Here is a 16,219-nt window from a genome sequence, read left to right on the forward strand (position 1 = left end):
AACCAAAGGGTGAGTGGAATGTAACAAAGGCTCCTTAAATGTCCTGCTCAAAGCACAAGATTGGTTTCAAGGTTTGGAGTATGTGAAGTATAAAGTCATTGGTAGTGGGTGACGAAGAGGGTGTGTGGTCACAGGAAATAAGGCCAGAATATTTACCCTCTCCACCTTCCGAGGAAGGACCTGTTTCATTGCAAGACGCTTATGACTGATGCTGGAGTCCCATGTTGTCCTCCTTTGAAACAGGAGAATGCCAGGTGATAGTAGAGAAGGATTTTAAGGAAAACTTTGCATAGTAAGTAAAGGATTATCTCTCAAGAAGTAGGCAAGGGGTCAGGGTTCAGACACAGGAGGAGGACGTCCCAGTAGTCAGGTAGAACAAGAGGACAGGATATCCACACCAGGGACTGACTGATGGCCCCTGCCCTGGCAATCACTTCAAACATGCAAGATGGTGCCTATTTAGGGACCTCTTCCACTCAGAAATTTTTGCTGAGCAATTCCTACTATCTCCCCTTTTGCTCAGAAAGCATCTTGGGCTTACTATGTCATCGATAGGGGTATCTCAAGAAAAAGTACAGTGTCTACCATCTCTGTCCTAGTTTCCCTTTATTATTACTGTCTTCTGAGATATTTAGTGATGTGGAGATGAGGAATGAACACATTTTGAAAAGAATGATAAATTTAAAGGAACCTGGCCTTTTCCTTTTGCTTCTAGTTCTTGGTTCAAAATTCACACAAAGGATTTTAAAATGCAATTGAAGACCAGTTCCTTCCTTTCAAAAATGGAGTTCTAATGCTGATCATAGGACCCTAAATTGCTCGTTATCATGATATCACCACCTCTGGATTTGTTAGTCTGTAGTCTCAGCTTTCCAGAGGTGACCTAGTGATTAGGAATTTAAACTGTTAGGCCTTAGAGTTTGAGGCACTATAGAAAACTTTTGAAGAATCTTAAGTGTTATTAGGAAAAATTTAAGTTTGATCTTTCATGCTAATGGAAATACACAGTTAAAGCAAAGCATAAATAACACAAAAGCCACGTGTCTTTAAATCATAGTGAGGATATGTTGAAAACTGGTGTTCAGAGTTTTGTGGAAAATCCAATAAGACAGTTACTGGGTAATCTCAAGGGAAGAATGTGCCACTACATTTCCTGGACAGGATATTCAGAGCCTTCCATAATCCGTCCCCAATCTGTCCTCTCCATTCTATCTTTCACTGGTCTGCACTCTTACAAACTTGGAAGCCATTAACTCTGTAGGTTTACTGTCCTGCACTTCTCCCCTTCTCCATCTCTCCAGTTCATCCTCAAGTTAACCTTTTCAGCAGTTAATCCCATTATGGCGGATATTATGATCCACATTTCATATTAAGATCTTTTAGGTCTTCATTAATATCTCACCTTGCTGTGTTCTTTACAAACAGGGTCTCAGCATTTGAGCTCACAGCAGGTGTTCAATGAACAGTTGAACATAAAGTACCTTGATGAGCAGTAGCTATAGCTTCATAGACTTGAAACAAAAGGAAGTGATCTGCCTACCTTAGTTTTACAGTGAACTGAATAAGGGTTTTAAGTACCATCGGCCTCTGAGGGTGGGTTGGCATGCATGGCTGTCTCTCAACCACAAATGAACTAGATGAAAAGGAAATAAAGCATGTCATTTGAAAATATCAATAGACTGAAAACTAGAAACAGGATGTTATACTCTAGCAAAGTCCTCATTTTCTATACCTAGCAGACACTCAGACCTCTGTTTGAACTCCAGTCTTTCCTATTACAAGATAGGAAAATGCCCTAATTAGCAACAGTAAATACTTCTTTAATTGTTATACTTAAGTCATTAATAAAGGTCCATTTTCATCATGTTAAACATAAACTAGAGAGTCAATTTCATGCCATTTTTTTGACTGGATATTAGGATTTCTAATACATATTAGCATTTTTTTCATCAGTGCATTTCCCAGATATGCACTTAAGAAGAAACCCTTGAAATCTGTCCTAAAATGTGAAGACTGAGCTGCAGGTTGGATGATGTAGGTTAGCTCATGGAAAACCAAGTCAGCCGGAAGGAGAAGTATTGATGAAAAATAGTGAAGAGTAGAAATGTAATTTTTTGAACTTTCTGGAGGATCTATTCACTTCTTCTTTGCCATTCCTTCACTTAAACATCATAACCTCAGGTAGGGTGTCCTTATAACTTGACAGAGTTGAAGTTGCCATGGACTAAACATTGAGAACCACTTCACTTACTTCTTGAAAAGGTTGTAGATCAGGAAGGTGACTCTTTCTAGCAGGTGTGTTCTTTGCACTGGGATAGGATCACCTTCATATGTCATTTTGGTAGACTGCTCCTCTAATTTCTCCAATTGCCTTCTGAGTTGAAAAAGACTTTCTGCCAGCAGGGTAAAGCTATTGAATAGCAAATGATAGTTTTTATGCTTAATGATTGAGCTTTTTAACAATAGATCATATTTCACAAATAATAACTTATTAAGCAATTATTAAATTAATTAAATGAACCACCTTAGTTCAATTAAGGCTAGTGACAATTTTCCTAAACCCATTCCTTTTTGAATATGCATTATATATGTTAAATATATATGTTTTTATTTATACTTTCAATTATAAATATCATTTATGCAATCTTGTCACTATCTGGAATCAAATCCCTTTTAATTAGCCTTCATTTAAGCCTTTTACGCATATATGTTGAGAATGTGGCACTCATTAAAAACCAAAGAAAGAATAAATTTAAACCTATAAAATATATTACATGAAGAAAGTTATATGTGTGCACACTGAAGACAGAAATGTAAAATTGGCCCTCCCCCTATAGGTGTATATCTAAGTATTAGCTACAAATGATCAATGACTCCCTCTGACAAAAGGAACACGGTGTTATTTTAGAAATGCTTGCTTCTGATATTTGCTTGGAGTTCTACGCATTATGTGGTGATCTCCTTATAAATGGAAGTGAGGGCTTGGGCCAGAAAAATAGGGAAGAGTAAGAAAGACTGAAATCAATAAGGATCCCAACTAGAGGGGCAGAACACCTCATCACACTTGACAAGTCCACCTGGCCCTATGGCAACTCTTTTTACATAAGATTGTGGAAAGTACCTGCTAGTTTTTGGCATGGGCAGCATTGTTTTTTAAGTTCTTTATTATTTATTTTGTTCTTACAACAACAGAGTACAGTGGGATTAAAGAATCAAGAAAAACCAATATGTTTTAAGATGAGCCCAATTCCTTACTTCATAAGCAAGCCTGCTGAGCAGAGCTTTTACTGAGAGATGGTCCCCAGTTACTACATATTTCCATTGTACTAAATTGTACCCTTAGTCCATGGCTATACCACCCTGAACAAGCACAATCTCATCTAAATTGTACTCTTAGAAAGCAATCTTGAGATAGGCATGAGAGTACATGACTGTAATCCCAGCTACTTGAGAAGCAGAGACAGGAGGATTGACGGTTGAGGCCAGCCCAGGCAAAGGCATGAGAACCTATCTAGAAAAAACAAACTAAAAGCAAAAGGACTGGGAGTGTTACTCGAGGGGTAGAGCAAGGCTCTGAGTTCTGAGTTCAATCTTCAATACTGAAAAAAAAAAAGCAGTTTTGGATTTTAACTGGATATTTTTGTTTCTTGTTATATTTTCCATTTGTTTCAATCAATAGTTTTATTTTGTATTTATGATGCAGAAAACCTATCAATATTTTTATCTTTATAATGCAAAGGTAGTATCTACATGTAATTGCATGCATGCATTCATAACAGTGGATACCAGGTTGTTAGTCACTTGAGATTTTTAACCTATTTTTTTAATTGACAAAATTCATAGTATACAACACATTTTGTTACATCTATACATTATGGGATGGCTATGTAAATAACATGAAAAATGTTATATAATTATTTATTTTTTGTGAGAATGCTTAAAATCTACTTTCCAGTAATTTTCAAGTATAGAGTGTATTGTTAGCTACAGTCACTATGACATACAATAAAGCTCTGGAACTTCTTACTAACTGGCATTTTGTGTCTTTGCCAACATCCTTAACTGAATAAATGTCTATTGAAAGCACAAAACTAATGTATCTTAAGACACACACTTACAAAGTAAGATATCTGTTTTCAAGATTTTGAAGGGTGTCTTTATTATATCCTTAAAGAGAATGCATTGCTGGTTTCAAAAATTCGTTTTGAGTCTTTTAAGAATGATATATTGTATGTAAAAATCAAGTAATTCTTATGTGTTCTATAGATGCTTCATTTTCCTTCCCAATGGAGTGAAAATTAAGAACACGTGTACAATTTCATCTCCACATTCAACTGTAAAGTTCCCACTTGCTAATAAGCCATCGATATGCTCAATGTAAACCTTCATTCTCTGGCTGAGTATGCTGAAGTTTTGTACTTCCTGTGGTTTTCACTAGAAACTAAAGTCAATTTGCTTTACCAGTTCTGAAGCTGGTCAAGCCCATTGTGGAGTGGACCCCCAATGCAGGCGATCTGCTGCCGCCTCTTCCAGTCCTGCAGCTCTTCAATCAGCATGCTGTTCATTAGCAAGTCTGTTTCATTCACTATTTGTGTCATCTTACTGAGGGCTTCCTAAAAACAAAGATGACGATTGAAGAGATTTATATAAGAAACAATAAGACTCACTTATAATTCAACTTACTTTGAGTAAATATTTTACTAAGTACTAGCTTCTATTTGCCATAGCACTGCCTTTTCAAACCATTAAATTATGGCAAATAGATTGAGGAAAGAATGACCACAGTTTAGCATTCTCATAATATGTTTCAGTGTAAATATGCTGAATTGGTAACTTCTGTGACAGTATTGAATCATGTAGTCACAAAATCACCTATTTGAAGGATGTTTACAAATGTAATAATTTCTAACTATGATTATCCATTATTTGCAAATGTACTAACTAAAATTTGAGCCTTTCTGTGTTAGTTTTATTATGACTTTATTTGGGTTTAAGGAGGCATAATGGAGAAGCATAACTTTGGAAGGTCTAGGCATTAGAAAATATGGTTTCTGTTCTGGTTTTGCCACAAGCTATGCAAATTTGGACAAAGTATTTAGCCTTGTTGGAAGTTGTCTTTTTATCTGTATAATCAGGTGAATGGACTTATTTCCACCGTTCTTTCTCTCCTTAACATTTTATTTCTAAAGTCAAATAAGATGATGTGTAAAATGTATAGCACAGATTTATTTGCATAAGACATTAAGGTTTATCTTGGATTAATTACTTCATTCTTACAATGTTAGGGTGAAAATAAATTTTACACTTATTTGTATACATACAAATTCATGTACAAAAAATGGAACTGAACTTTTAGAAATGAGCTACTGATTCAACAGTTATTGGTTAGTTATCAATTGCAGTTACTTTCAAATTCAGCTAGAAAATTGAAGTAGAATTACTTCCCTTCTTGTATTTCATTGAGCCAAAAAAAAATTCTTCTCCTTGTGTAGAGATTAGCTTAAATATATTCTTTGCCAATAAGCTATTCTGAAATGCAGTAAATTGCTTAATACAATGTCACTTCTCAGAATAGAAAATAGACTTGTTTTTCCAATAAAAGCTCAATAGTCATCAATTAATTTTATAATTATACATGTGTAGTTAAATCCATCTTAATATAAATATAGCCACTAAAATAGCCATGTCTAAAATAGTGAAAAATAAAAATTGATCAAAATTTCCACTTTGACAGTAAATGTATGACATAAACAAGACAAACTGGTTCTAGAGACATTTAGCTTTACAGACTCACTGAGGGAAACATGGCAAATAGTCCAGTACTGTTCCTAGAAACATTGCTGCCTGCTTATTCAGTGTAAATGGAATTGGTAAAATCTAAAAAAGCTTGATTCTTTTCAGTAGGACTAAGTTTAGGAAAAGGAGGCAAGTGGCCAAATTAAAATTCTTCACTAACCTTTCTCTTGAAGTCTAGGCTGTTAAGCATTTCTTGCAGTGTCAAAACTTCCTGATTCATCAGGAGACTATTCTTGTCACCCTGATCTGCAAAGAAAAAGTGATGGGTTTGGAGTCTTCTCTAGGGCTTTCAGTAGTCTTTCAGAGTCCTGAAAGCCAAGTCTGCCTCAAGCTGCCCTAAACCAGCCCTGGACAGGAGGAGGGGGCTAGGCTGAACATGGACCACTAGAATTGAGCTTGGAAGTTCAGTGCAAGAATGTGCTCATTTTGCCAGGAGGAATTCCATCCAGACATGTGGAAGAGGACCTCTTTATCTTATAGACCATAAGGAAAGTTCTTCACTCAGTATTCTTTTTTTGGTGGGAGAGTGGGATGAAATTAAAAGAAAGTTTTTGTAATGGGCTTTGGCTAGCTCTGCATTAAATATAACCTCGGTTATTTGGTTTAAGAAAGAAATGAAGGGGGCTTCCCTTTGTGGCCACGGTTAAAGTCTATTTGACTCACTTGGTTGCCTTTACTCAGCCCCCACTACTCTACTCATTCTCCAAGTTACTGCCTGGTAGAGTTAGTTTTATCTATTTACTCGCAAGAGCTAATGAAGACTAAATTCCTTACTTTCTCTTTTTCTTTGCAAAATGGGCTAGCATCATAGTAAAACTAGAAGTGGGAAAGAGTGGCCAATTAAGAAAAATATCTATAGAGGGTGTTAATCTGATTAAAGTGCAGTATATACATGTGAAAATACCAAGGTAAAACCCCCTTGGCCAATATACACTTAAAAAAATGAAAGACAGGAAGGTAAAACAGGTTCTGTTGGGGGTGGGCACCACTGGAAGGGGGAGAGGGTAAATGGAGGTAAAGGAGTGTGAATATGGTTGATGTATCTTGTATATGTGAATGAAAATAGAACAATGAAACCTACTGAAATTTTTCTAAGAAGTGGGGAAGTACTGAGGGAAAATGATGGAGGGATGAATCTAATTAATATATATTGTAAGCACATATGTAAATGTCACAATAAATCCTCCCATAAAACTATTGTATGCTAATAAATAAATAAGAAAAAGAGAACAAAGAAAAATACCTAAGACAAAATAACACTCCCCCAATATTCTTGAAATAGGGAGATATGCGATAAACAAACATTGTTTAAATTAATAAATTAAACTTTATTGAAGTGTAGGAAGTAATTAACATCAATAAAAATGAGAGTTGATCTGACTTGGGTAATTGTGAAAATTAAGGCAAATTTCTCTATAAAACAGAACCACATGGTGGCAAATTTCTCTACAAAATAGCATTGATCTCCATGATCTCTTTCCTGGTTGTGATAATTCACAAATTCACTAAGCTTTAGGTGAACGATCATATGTAGCAAGATCATACATATGTAGCATTTTATGAACTGAAAACCTCACTAGCTAATACTTTCCAGTCTTCTTTATAATTTGTTTCCCTCGTTATCTTTCATTTCACTTATAATAAATAGAGTGGGACAAACAAAATAAATATGTTTTGATTTAAATGATAAAAATGATCACTTCTTGCTCTTTATAACGTACATGTAACACTGGAAAACACTAAATGATTCAAATCATAATATGGCAAGTTCAAAATAATTTTATTGCTTAATGTACTTTTGTTATATTTTAATTCTTAAAATTGGAAATTCATATAAGTTTACACATGGATGATTCAATGAACTGTAATGCTTGGTTAAATTTATGGTAGTTTTAAGGTCTTTTAAGATCCTGGATCCCTTTGAAAAACTGATCAATCTCATGTTTGTGCCATTTCTTTTAAAGGGAAAATTTATACATTGAAATAATCATAAACATTTTGAATAACAGTTAATGAGAGACAAGACATCCTGAAGATGCCAGGAGAAGAACACAAAACATTGCACTCTTTACTTATGAAAAGTTAAACATTTGATCACAATTATCCAGACTTCCTTTATGATGCATTTCAAGCTAACATTTTAATATTTAAAGGTGATTTTGTAAATTAAAGGTTTATATTTGATCTGTTTTTTGAAATTTTAAAATAATTCAAAAAATTTCCAAAAATAGCACAGAGCTCCCATATAACCCTAATCCAACTTCCTCTGTTGCCTGATGCAAGCATAGTAAGTGCTCAAAATCAGTAAATTCCTATGGGTACAAGCCTATCAACCAATCTAGATCTAATTATAATTTGAACTGTTTTCCCAAAAATTACAGTACACTTTTCTCACTTGTAAATCCTAGGTTTTGTGAATATTTTCATTTTCCCCTTCCATCTCTTATTGTAAACAACTTCATTGTTTAAAGAGTGTCAAATAAATTTCGATGTCATTATATTTTGACATTTATACAATTATTGAAATTATCTTTTTGAAGACTTTTGATATGAAGTTTTGATAAAACTTCAGTTTAAATGTAGTTCACAAAATTATATACAAGATATCTCATTTAAAAAAATAAATACATAAATATAAATGTATGTGAACATACAGAGAAAACGCTGGAAGAAAATACATTTTGTCAGTTTATCTGTAGATTGAACAATTTCATGTGAATTTTATTTTTTACTGCTTTTGCTTATTTTCTTCATGAAGTATGTTTCTCCTTTACAATTCTAGAAAACTATAGTTTTAAACAACTTACCTACAGATGATATTAGTAATTTCCTGATCATATTAGGCAATTATTTTTACTTTTATCAGTTGTGATGATGACATTTTGAGTCTTTAGGAGGACGTTCTTATTTTGGGGACATGCTTGGGGTGATTTTTTATGCAATTTATTGGATTTCTTTTATAATTTGAATTGGTTGGTAATATTTACATATATATCTATAGATAATTATATGGAGAGACACAAAGAAGCAAAAACAAATCTGCCTCACCTACATCCTCTCTTAAAAAAAAAAACAAACTTGGGGAAGTAGACTAAATTTGCTTAGCTATTTGGGAGGCTGAGATCAGGAGGATGGCATTTTGAGGCCAACCCAGGCAAATAGTTTAGGAGACCCCCATCTCCAAAATAACCAGAGAAAAATGAATTAGAAGTATGCCTCTAGTGGTAGAGTGCCTGCTTTGCAAGTGCTGAGGTCCTAAATTCGAACCCAAGTCTCCCACCAAAAACAAAAAAAGAAGAAACCCTAATAGTCATGCTGTCTTCATGTCCCTATGTAGAATTACAGACAAAACAAAAACTTACCCATTGACTGAATTGTTTTATACCTGTAGTCAAATTCATCTTGGAGGTCTTCTAAGTATTTGGTGTCTTGTTCTGTCATCTTTATAGAAGAGAAAATATACAACTCAAAGGAAAATATCAATGCATACACAGCAATAGAACAATAGTCAGAAGTGTTTTTAAATAATACACTGGTGCTTCCAGGCTCCAACAGCATCCAAAGACTATAATGACCTACATTTCTGAAGAATTAATTCATATCAAAGTTGAACCTTGGGAAAACCTGGTTGAATCTACTCTTCCAATTATCTTTTTCTTTCTGTTTGTTCAGAAATCATTCAGTGTATTATTTCTCATTTCTCAATTACTTCCAAGAGGTGCTACTCATATAATCTTATTTTTTATTAGAGAAAATGGATACTTTTGCATAATGATCACTTTTTGCTTAAATCTCCATTAATATGCTGCAGTTTATGACAATTCAGCCTAAATATTTTTTCCTACTTCTTTAAATAGACCTATGCTTGCTCCTGTTCCTATCTTTGAGATTTTAAGCTCTGTTCAAACCTGGTGATGATTTCCTGCTTAGTTATAACAGTTACAAGGTCAAGATCTGGGCTCAAGGCTTTCCATATAGTATCTTGTTTAGACCTCACACCTCTCATAAAGCACTTCTTCTCACATTTTCAGATGAAGAAACAGAGGCTTAAAGAGGCCAAGTGACTACTTTCCTAAGGGACACAGCTTTGCACTAAAGAGTTTGGGGAATGTCTGGCAGTCTTGCTCTGATGCCCACCCTTACCAAAGCTAGACATACTGCTTCCTAGATTTCAAACTACTTCCCCTTTCTTCTTAGAAAGCTGAAATTTCTACTACTTACATGTCTTCTGTAAGGAAACATATATCTTCCCCTCCCCACAATCCTTTCTCCACAAATTCTACATTTTAGTCAGCTGAATTACTGGTTAAGAAAAGAATTAAATTTTGAATCAAGGAGTCAGAATTTGTGTTCCAACTCTGTGACTTATTAAGCTGTATGAACCTAAGCAAATCTCTTTACATTTCCATCTAGAAGAAGGGGTGAGATGAGGGAGGGAGAAAGAGGATAACTGTATCTACCTCATGGAGTTGTCAAGATTAAAACAGAGTCTGAGACCAAATATACACTTTATAAGCATTAGCTGTGATGACTCTTCTCCCTGTTAGCCCATTCTCTCAAATGAGTTTGCTGATATTTATAGATCTTAGAAAATTACCAAAGTAGTAGCTATTGACTACACAGCCTGTTATCTACACAACAGCTAAATTTTTAGCAGCTTTTGCCATGCTTATGGCTCACGTACACTATCCTTTCAGCAACCTGCAAAGTAAGTTATTTCCATTTTTCACATGAAGAAATTCAAGCTCAAAGTCATAGAGTAATACATACTCAAGCCAGAACTGAAATCCAATCTAGTCTAACTTCAAAGACTTCACTTTTTTCACTATACTTCAATTCTACTTGCAGCATTTCACTTGAATGTAGCATTTCTCAGTAGCAAAGACCTGTGGAAGGAAGGCTACCAACACTAAAAGACAGGGAACCCATGTGTCTAGAAAAATGTAGCAAATAAAATTCGGCAGTTTTAAAGTAGAGATACACAGGGGTTCCATATTTTGATCTTGAAATTAATTAAAAGCTAAAAGAAAGCAATATCTAGCAGAATTTTCAAATGAAAATGAATGCACTGTCTATTAAACCACAACTCTGAAAAGTCAATGCTAAAGTAATTAAAAGGCTTTCAGATATTGGTATTGTTACCAACGATTGCAAAATGTGGAAACACCCAGCAATGACCTGCAAAATTTCTCTTAATTGTCCTTACAGGAGTGTCACACTCTACAACATGACACAGCAAGTCTGAGGTTATGGCCTAAGTGGGGAAGAACATTGGTGGACAGGCTCTGCTTTGCCAACATGTCAAGCCTAGGGCTTACTGGAATCAGAGCCTGGGATCAGAATTGGGCTTCTGGGGTTTGTTGAACAACTGTTCTCAGGAGAAAGGTCATGTAGGAGAGGAATAAGGAAGGGGAGGGGGCTAGAAGAATGCCTGGGGCCTGCACTGTGTTCTAACGTCAGGTGGGTTCTCTGAGGAACACAGGAGCAGTACCTGTGTTCCAACTTGAAGCAACGGGTCTGGCTGTTTCTCCCATACCTTGCCATTCGGTCACTGTCTGAAGGCCTCTCGAGGCAACTCCAGAGAAGCCCTTAGCAGCCAACACTCACAGCAGTTAGGGATGATATATAGGCCTAGGGAAGGCATCAGTTGGGGCTCCAAAAAGTGGACCTTTGTTGCACCATCCTTAGGAATTAAAAGGAATGTGGGAGCTAAAGATGTGGCTCAAGGTGGAGTGACTGCCCAGCACATGCAAGACTCTGGGCTTGGTACCCAGCACCACAAAAATAAAAGAAAGAAATTGTGTTTGATGCAAAACACGTCTGTGTACTTAATTAATGTGCTCACGTATTCTTACTGTAATAAAATAATTACCCTCTGCTCTGCACACTTGTAGAGTCAGCAGAGCCTTTCGTTTCAACATTTATAAGTGCCAAGGCATTCTGCATCCATCTTGACAGCCCAAGTCTTTGTCGCAATAGTGTGAGCAGAGATTTCCATGTACCCATTTTACTTATTATGGAGGATCACTAAATCAGAACTTCTGGAAGTAAACACTTAGAAATTATAAGCAGAAGCCCTCTGCTTACTATTCAGACAATGTATGAGGTAGTTTATAGTTTAATTTTGTGGAATTATTACTTTTGAAAAAGACAAGGAAATGAATGCTCTGTAAGTTTTGAAACGGAAAATTAACATTCTATTTTATACACAACATAGTGGAAAGTTAGTCTTACTTTGAAATTTTTTTATAGCTCAGTGAAATGAGTAAGTCTCTAACCACTGGTTGGAGGCAAAAAGAAAACAAGATCCACCAATATTGAATGAAAAGAGTGACATTGTTACAGACTCTACAGATAGTCAAAGAATAATAAGGGACTGTTACACACAATTTTACGTCAAAAAAGATAACTTGGATGAAATGACACATTTTTCAAAAAATGTGAATTACAAAAGCTCATTCAAGAAGAAATAGATAATCTGATAGCTTTATCAGAGAAGTTCAAATGGAATTGAAAGCTTTCTACAGAGAAATCTTCTCTATGCAAACATAGTGTTTTACATGAGAGATATTTATCTTCCTAACAAACTGTTCTATGATTTCTACATATACTAACTGGGCCTGCAGCAGAGAGGCACACAGTTAACTGTCAGGGAACAGTAGCTGGCTTTCTAGGTTTCTAGTTATCTACACAGATCACTCACCTGCACACTGTTTTTAATTGCAGCCACTTTATGCTCCACATTTCTCTGTCTTTCTGAAACTGAAGAACTTTGTAAGGATTTCTCCAGAGGTCCCTGGAAAAAAAAATCTATTAATAAAATAGGTTTATGATATATATAATATACTGTGATCTGAGGTTTGGATCAGTGTAATACAGAACGTGCCAGAGTCATTGAAAATTATGCCACAAGGGCTAGGAGTGTAGCTTTATGTTGGAGTCTGTGCTCAGCAGGTGCAAGGACCTGGGTTTGAGTCCCTGCACAAAAAATTCATGCTACAGAAAATATTTAATGACATAATATAACTACGTTAAAGTTTAAGGAACTAAGCAAAATTATAAAAGCACTATATATATATATATATATATATACATATATATATATATATTTGAGACCTCTATTGCTTATATATAGGTATATGTGTGCATATATTTGTAAATACATTGGATATATATATTGACATGCAAGCTCAAGTACATATGAATGGAAGAACACACACCAAAATGTTATCAGTGTGTTATCTCTGAACAGTAAAATTGTAGATGATCTTATGATTTTTTAAATGTTATGAATTTTCTATAAGTAGATCTATATTACTTTTGAGATTCTATCAAACCAATACATGTAATTTGAAAATTGGTATAATAAAATTGCATTAAGTTGGATCTAAATTCACAATTGAGGAGTTGACCCTGCTGGGATGAGATTTATTTTTACTCACAACAAAGGGAGTTTACTAAAGAAAATGTAAAATGTTAGTTTGGTTAAGCAGAAAGGCCAACTAGCTTCTCCAAACACCACTTCTTGGTCACTCTAACAATTTGACATTGAGTGTGATCCGTAAATAAGTTCTACAGATAGCTAGAGATAAGAGTGAGGCATGTATCAGCCTCCTCATCTTACAGTTAAGTGGGGAACGATGGTTAGAAAGGTTGATGACTTGACTAAAATCCACAGCCAATCAGTGGCAGAACCTCAAGGGGAACCCATGTCCTTGATCTCTATCAAATGTTTTTCAGCAGCACCACATTCTTTTGTCTTTACAAAATTCCCTTTCTCTCATTTTGGTCTCCATTATTTATCTACCTAGTTGTAATTTCAAAAACAGTGCTTCTTTCACAGTAGTATGTGCTACTAGATTATTTTCAGTGACTTTGATGAGCATGTACTCAAGCAAGTGTTTCAATTTGACATTTGAAAGGAACAACACAAACATACACACACAGATGACTGGAGATGAGAGGAGAACCAAAAAGGACAACTGAAATATGTAAGAGAATATTATGTATTAATGGTAGTGTCTTAGTTGTTACTCAAAAGGCATTGAATGAATCTATATGTACTTTAGAAACTTACTACAATTTTTAAATTAAATAAAAATGATACCATTCTTTATCACTTAAACATCAAAGTCGTCCAGAAACAGCCTTAAACTAACAATAACCAAGGCTGAGATTTTTTTGGGGGGATAGGGGTGGGACTAGGGTTTGAACTCATGGCTTTGCACTTACAAAGAAGACTGAGAATTTCTAATAGCTAAAAATATACTTTTGTTAGCCCTTCAAAAATAAAATATGGTGGTAAGATTTATTCAATTATGAATGATATTATTTGGAAACTTCATTTTTTTACATATTCTTTTCTTTTTGTAAGGAGTAACTGAAAAAATATTCCTTTAACTGTCTTTGATGGAGGTTCTGAACTCATTCAGGGTAGTGGGATAAAATGTAATCTAAAATGTCAGGGCAAAGTATTTTCAAACAATCAATAAGCAAATATTTATGGAGTTTCTGTAAATCAAAATTCCAATGGGTGAACTAGTTTGGACTTGTGCAGTACGAAATTTGAAGATACCAAACGGCTGGGACAAGATCATTTTGTGAAGATAAATTTACGGAGGGAAGCAGAATCCAAATACTAATTAGGAACTCAGCTAAAATGTGGTCACTATATTCCTAAATTAATATGTAAGATCCTGAACCAGAACACAGCCAGCAGAAGCAGAAAGGAATGTACAGATAAGAGCCTAGAAACAAACTCTGGAAAGACTTGTGTAATGATCTCAATACGGAGGACAGATGAGAACTACTCAAAGATGATCTTAAGAGCTTCAATACAAGTGTCTAGAAGAATGGCTGAACTACTACGTAGGTAAGAAGAAGATAATTCTTCTGTTACAGAAAAATTGAGCTCAATGTGATAACAAGATCATGAGTTCAGAAAATATTACCTGGACAGGCATGTTGGCTGCAGCCAATATTCTCCTCTCTTCTCTTAAACAATTTGAAATAACCACAGCTACGTGCATTGGATTTCCATGAAACTTTCCCTGAAAAGGAGTGAGCAAAAACAGAGTAAGAAGTTAAATATATGCATCACATGGAAAATTACTCCCTGAAAATCAACAATAATCACCCAATAAGTATGTAAATTGTTTGGAATTCGTTCCAATGATCCAGTCCATATAAAGCCACAGATACTTGTATTGCAAACTTAGCCCCTTAACAAGAGGATATTGCTCTTTTGCTTGCAAAAGTCTTTTTTAACAATTAACAATTGTTCTTGAGCGCCTCTTCTAAGAAAGACCCTGAACACTCTCTAGAGGGTCAACTCCCCTAGGCAGATTTTAGATACAGGCATTACCTCACGATGAATTATGAACTAGCTAGTCCCCCTGCCATACACTTCTTAACTCTGCCCTTCATACTTAACGCATCTGTTATGGTTGCTAGCTGGTGGTATTCGTGTTGACTAGCTCATACTATATTAGACTATTCAAGTTAAACTATAGTTACATGTCAGCAAAATTATGACATCTAAGCATACGTATCTTTTATTGCCAAGTTTCAAGGTGCAGCTATTGCTAACTGGCTGCCTCTGGGCCTAATTCAACCATATTGTGTAAATTAAAATACTGAAATTCCCATGGCAATCATGTATCACACCACAGTTGCCATAGTGCCCACCAGTGAGGGTCCCACACTCATCTACTTTACTGCAAAGTGCTCTACAAGTCAGTTTTCTAGCCTTGACTTACATGACTAACTAGAACATCACCATCCTTTCAGTCAGCAGTATTAACCTTCTTTACTACATTTTCTCCGAGACAAATTCAGCAGGAGAACCGGTAGACTAGACAATCACATTGTTTTCCTTTGCATGTTTTTATTTGTATGGGTATTGATACCCACGCAATAACCAAATGGCCAATAGCAGAAAAAATAAAGTACAATCCACAAAGTGGAAAATTAACAATTGATCAAAGGTAGATTATATAGATGAGTAAACCCAAGGATCTTTCTAGGAAAAAAAAATCTGGGGCTAGTGGTTGTAAGCATTTGTATGATTGTGACTGCTGCCTGCCACTATTTTATCAGATGGTGCTTGTTGTTCCACACTTTCATTTGGAAAGTAAATGCCAGTTATTCGGACTCTTCCATTCTGCAGTCTTTACAATGCATTTCTCCCCTTTAAATCAGAACTCTTCAAGTGAAAAGAAAAATGAATTGGCAAACTAGAAAGTAAAGAAATGAAAATGGTCCTATTTATTAAGCAGGGATCCCACATTTCTACATGTCAACAATTTCAGAATCTCTATATTAGAATATATTCTTGTTGTTAATTTTGTCATCTATTGATTTTTTTCTCTATAACTTGCATCTAACTCCCCAAGAAATGCTATGATTTCTCATCTTGCTTTCA

The 16,219-nt window shown here is 35.2% G+C and overlaps 1 protein-coding gene across 2 annotated transcripts in view; it reads right to left on the minus strand.

Moving 5' to 3' along the window:
* Stat4 (signal transducer and activator of transcription 4) overlaps nucleotides 1–16,219 on the minus strand; it is a 95,051-nt gene that overhangs the window by 27,252 nt on the left and 51,580 nt on the right. For both annotated transcript variants that reach the window (XM_074071294.1, XM_020158148.2), the window contains 7 exons: nucleotides 14,748–14,846; nucleotides 12,500–12,592; nucleotides 9,159–9,237; nucleotides 5,957–6,042; nucleotides 4,462–4,613; nucleotides 2,252–2,410; nucleotides 1,541–1,633 (listed from right to left, as the gene is read on the minus strand). In XM_074071294.1, coding sequence (XP_073927395.1) covers nucleotides 1,541–1,633; nucleotides 2,252–2,410; nucleotides 4,462–4,613; nucleotides 5,957–6,042; nucleotides 9,159–9,237; nucleotides 12,500–12,592; nucleotides 14,748–14,846 — 761 coding nt within the window. The remainder of the gene's footprint in view (nucleotides 1–1,540; nucleotides 1,634–2,251; nucleotides 2,411–4,461; nucleotides 4,614–5,956; nucleotides 6,043–9,158; nucleotides 9,238–12,499; nucleotides 12,593–14,747; nucleotides 14,847–16,219) is intronic.

The sequence above is a fragment of the Castor canadensis genome, chromosome 4 (assembly GCF_047511655.1).
Source record: "Castor canadensis chromosome 4, mCasCan1.hap1v2, whole genome shotgun sequence".
Classification (NCBI taxonomy): Eukaryota; Metazoa; Chordata; class Mammalia; order Rodentia; family Castoridae; genus Castor; species Castor canadensis.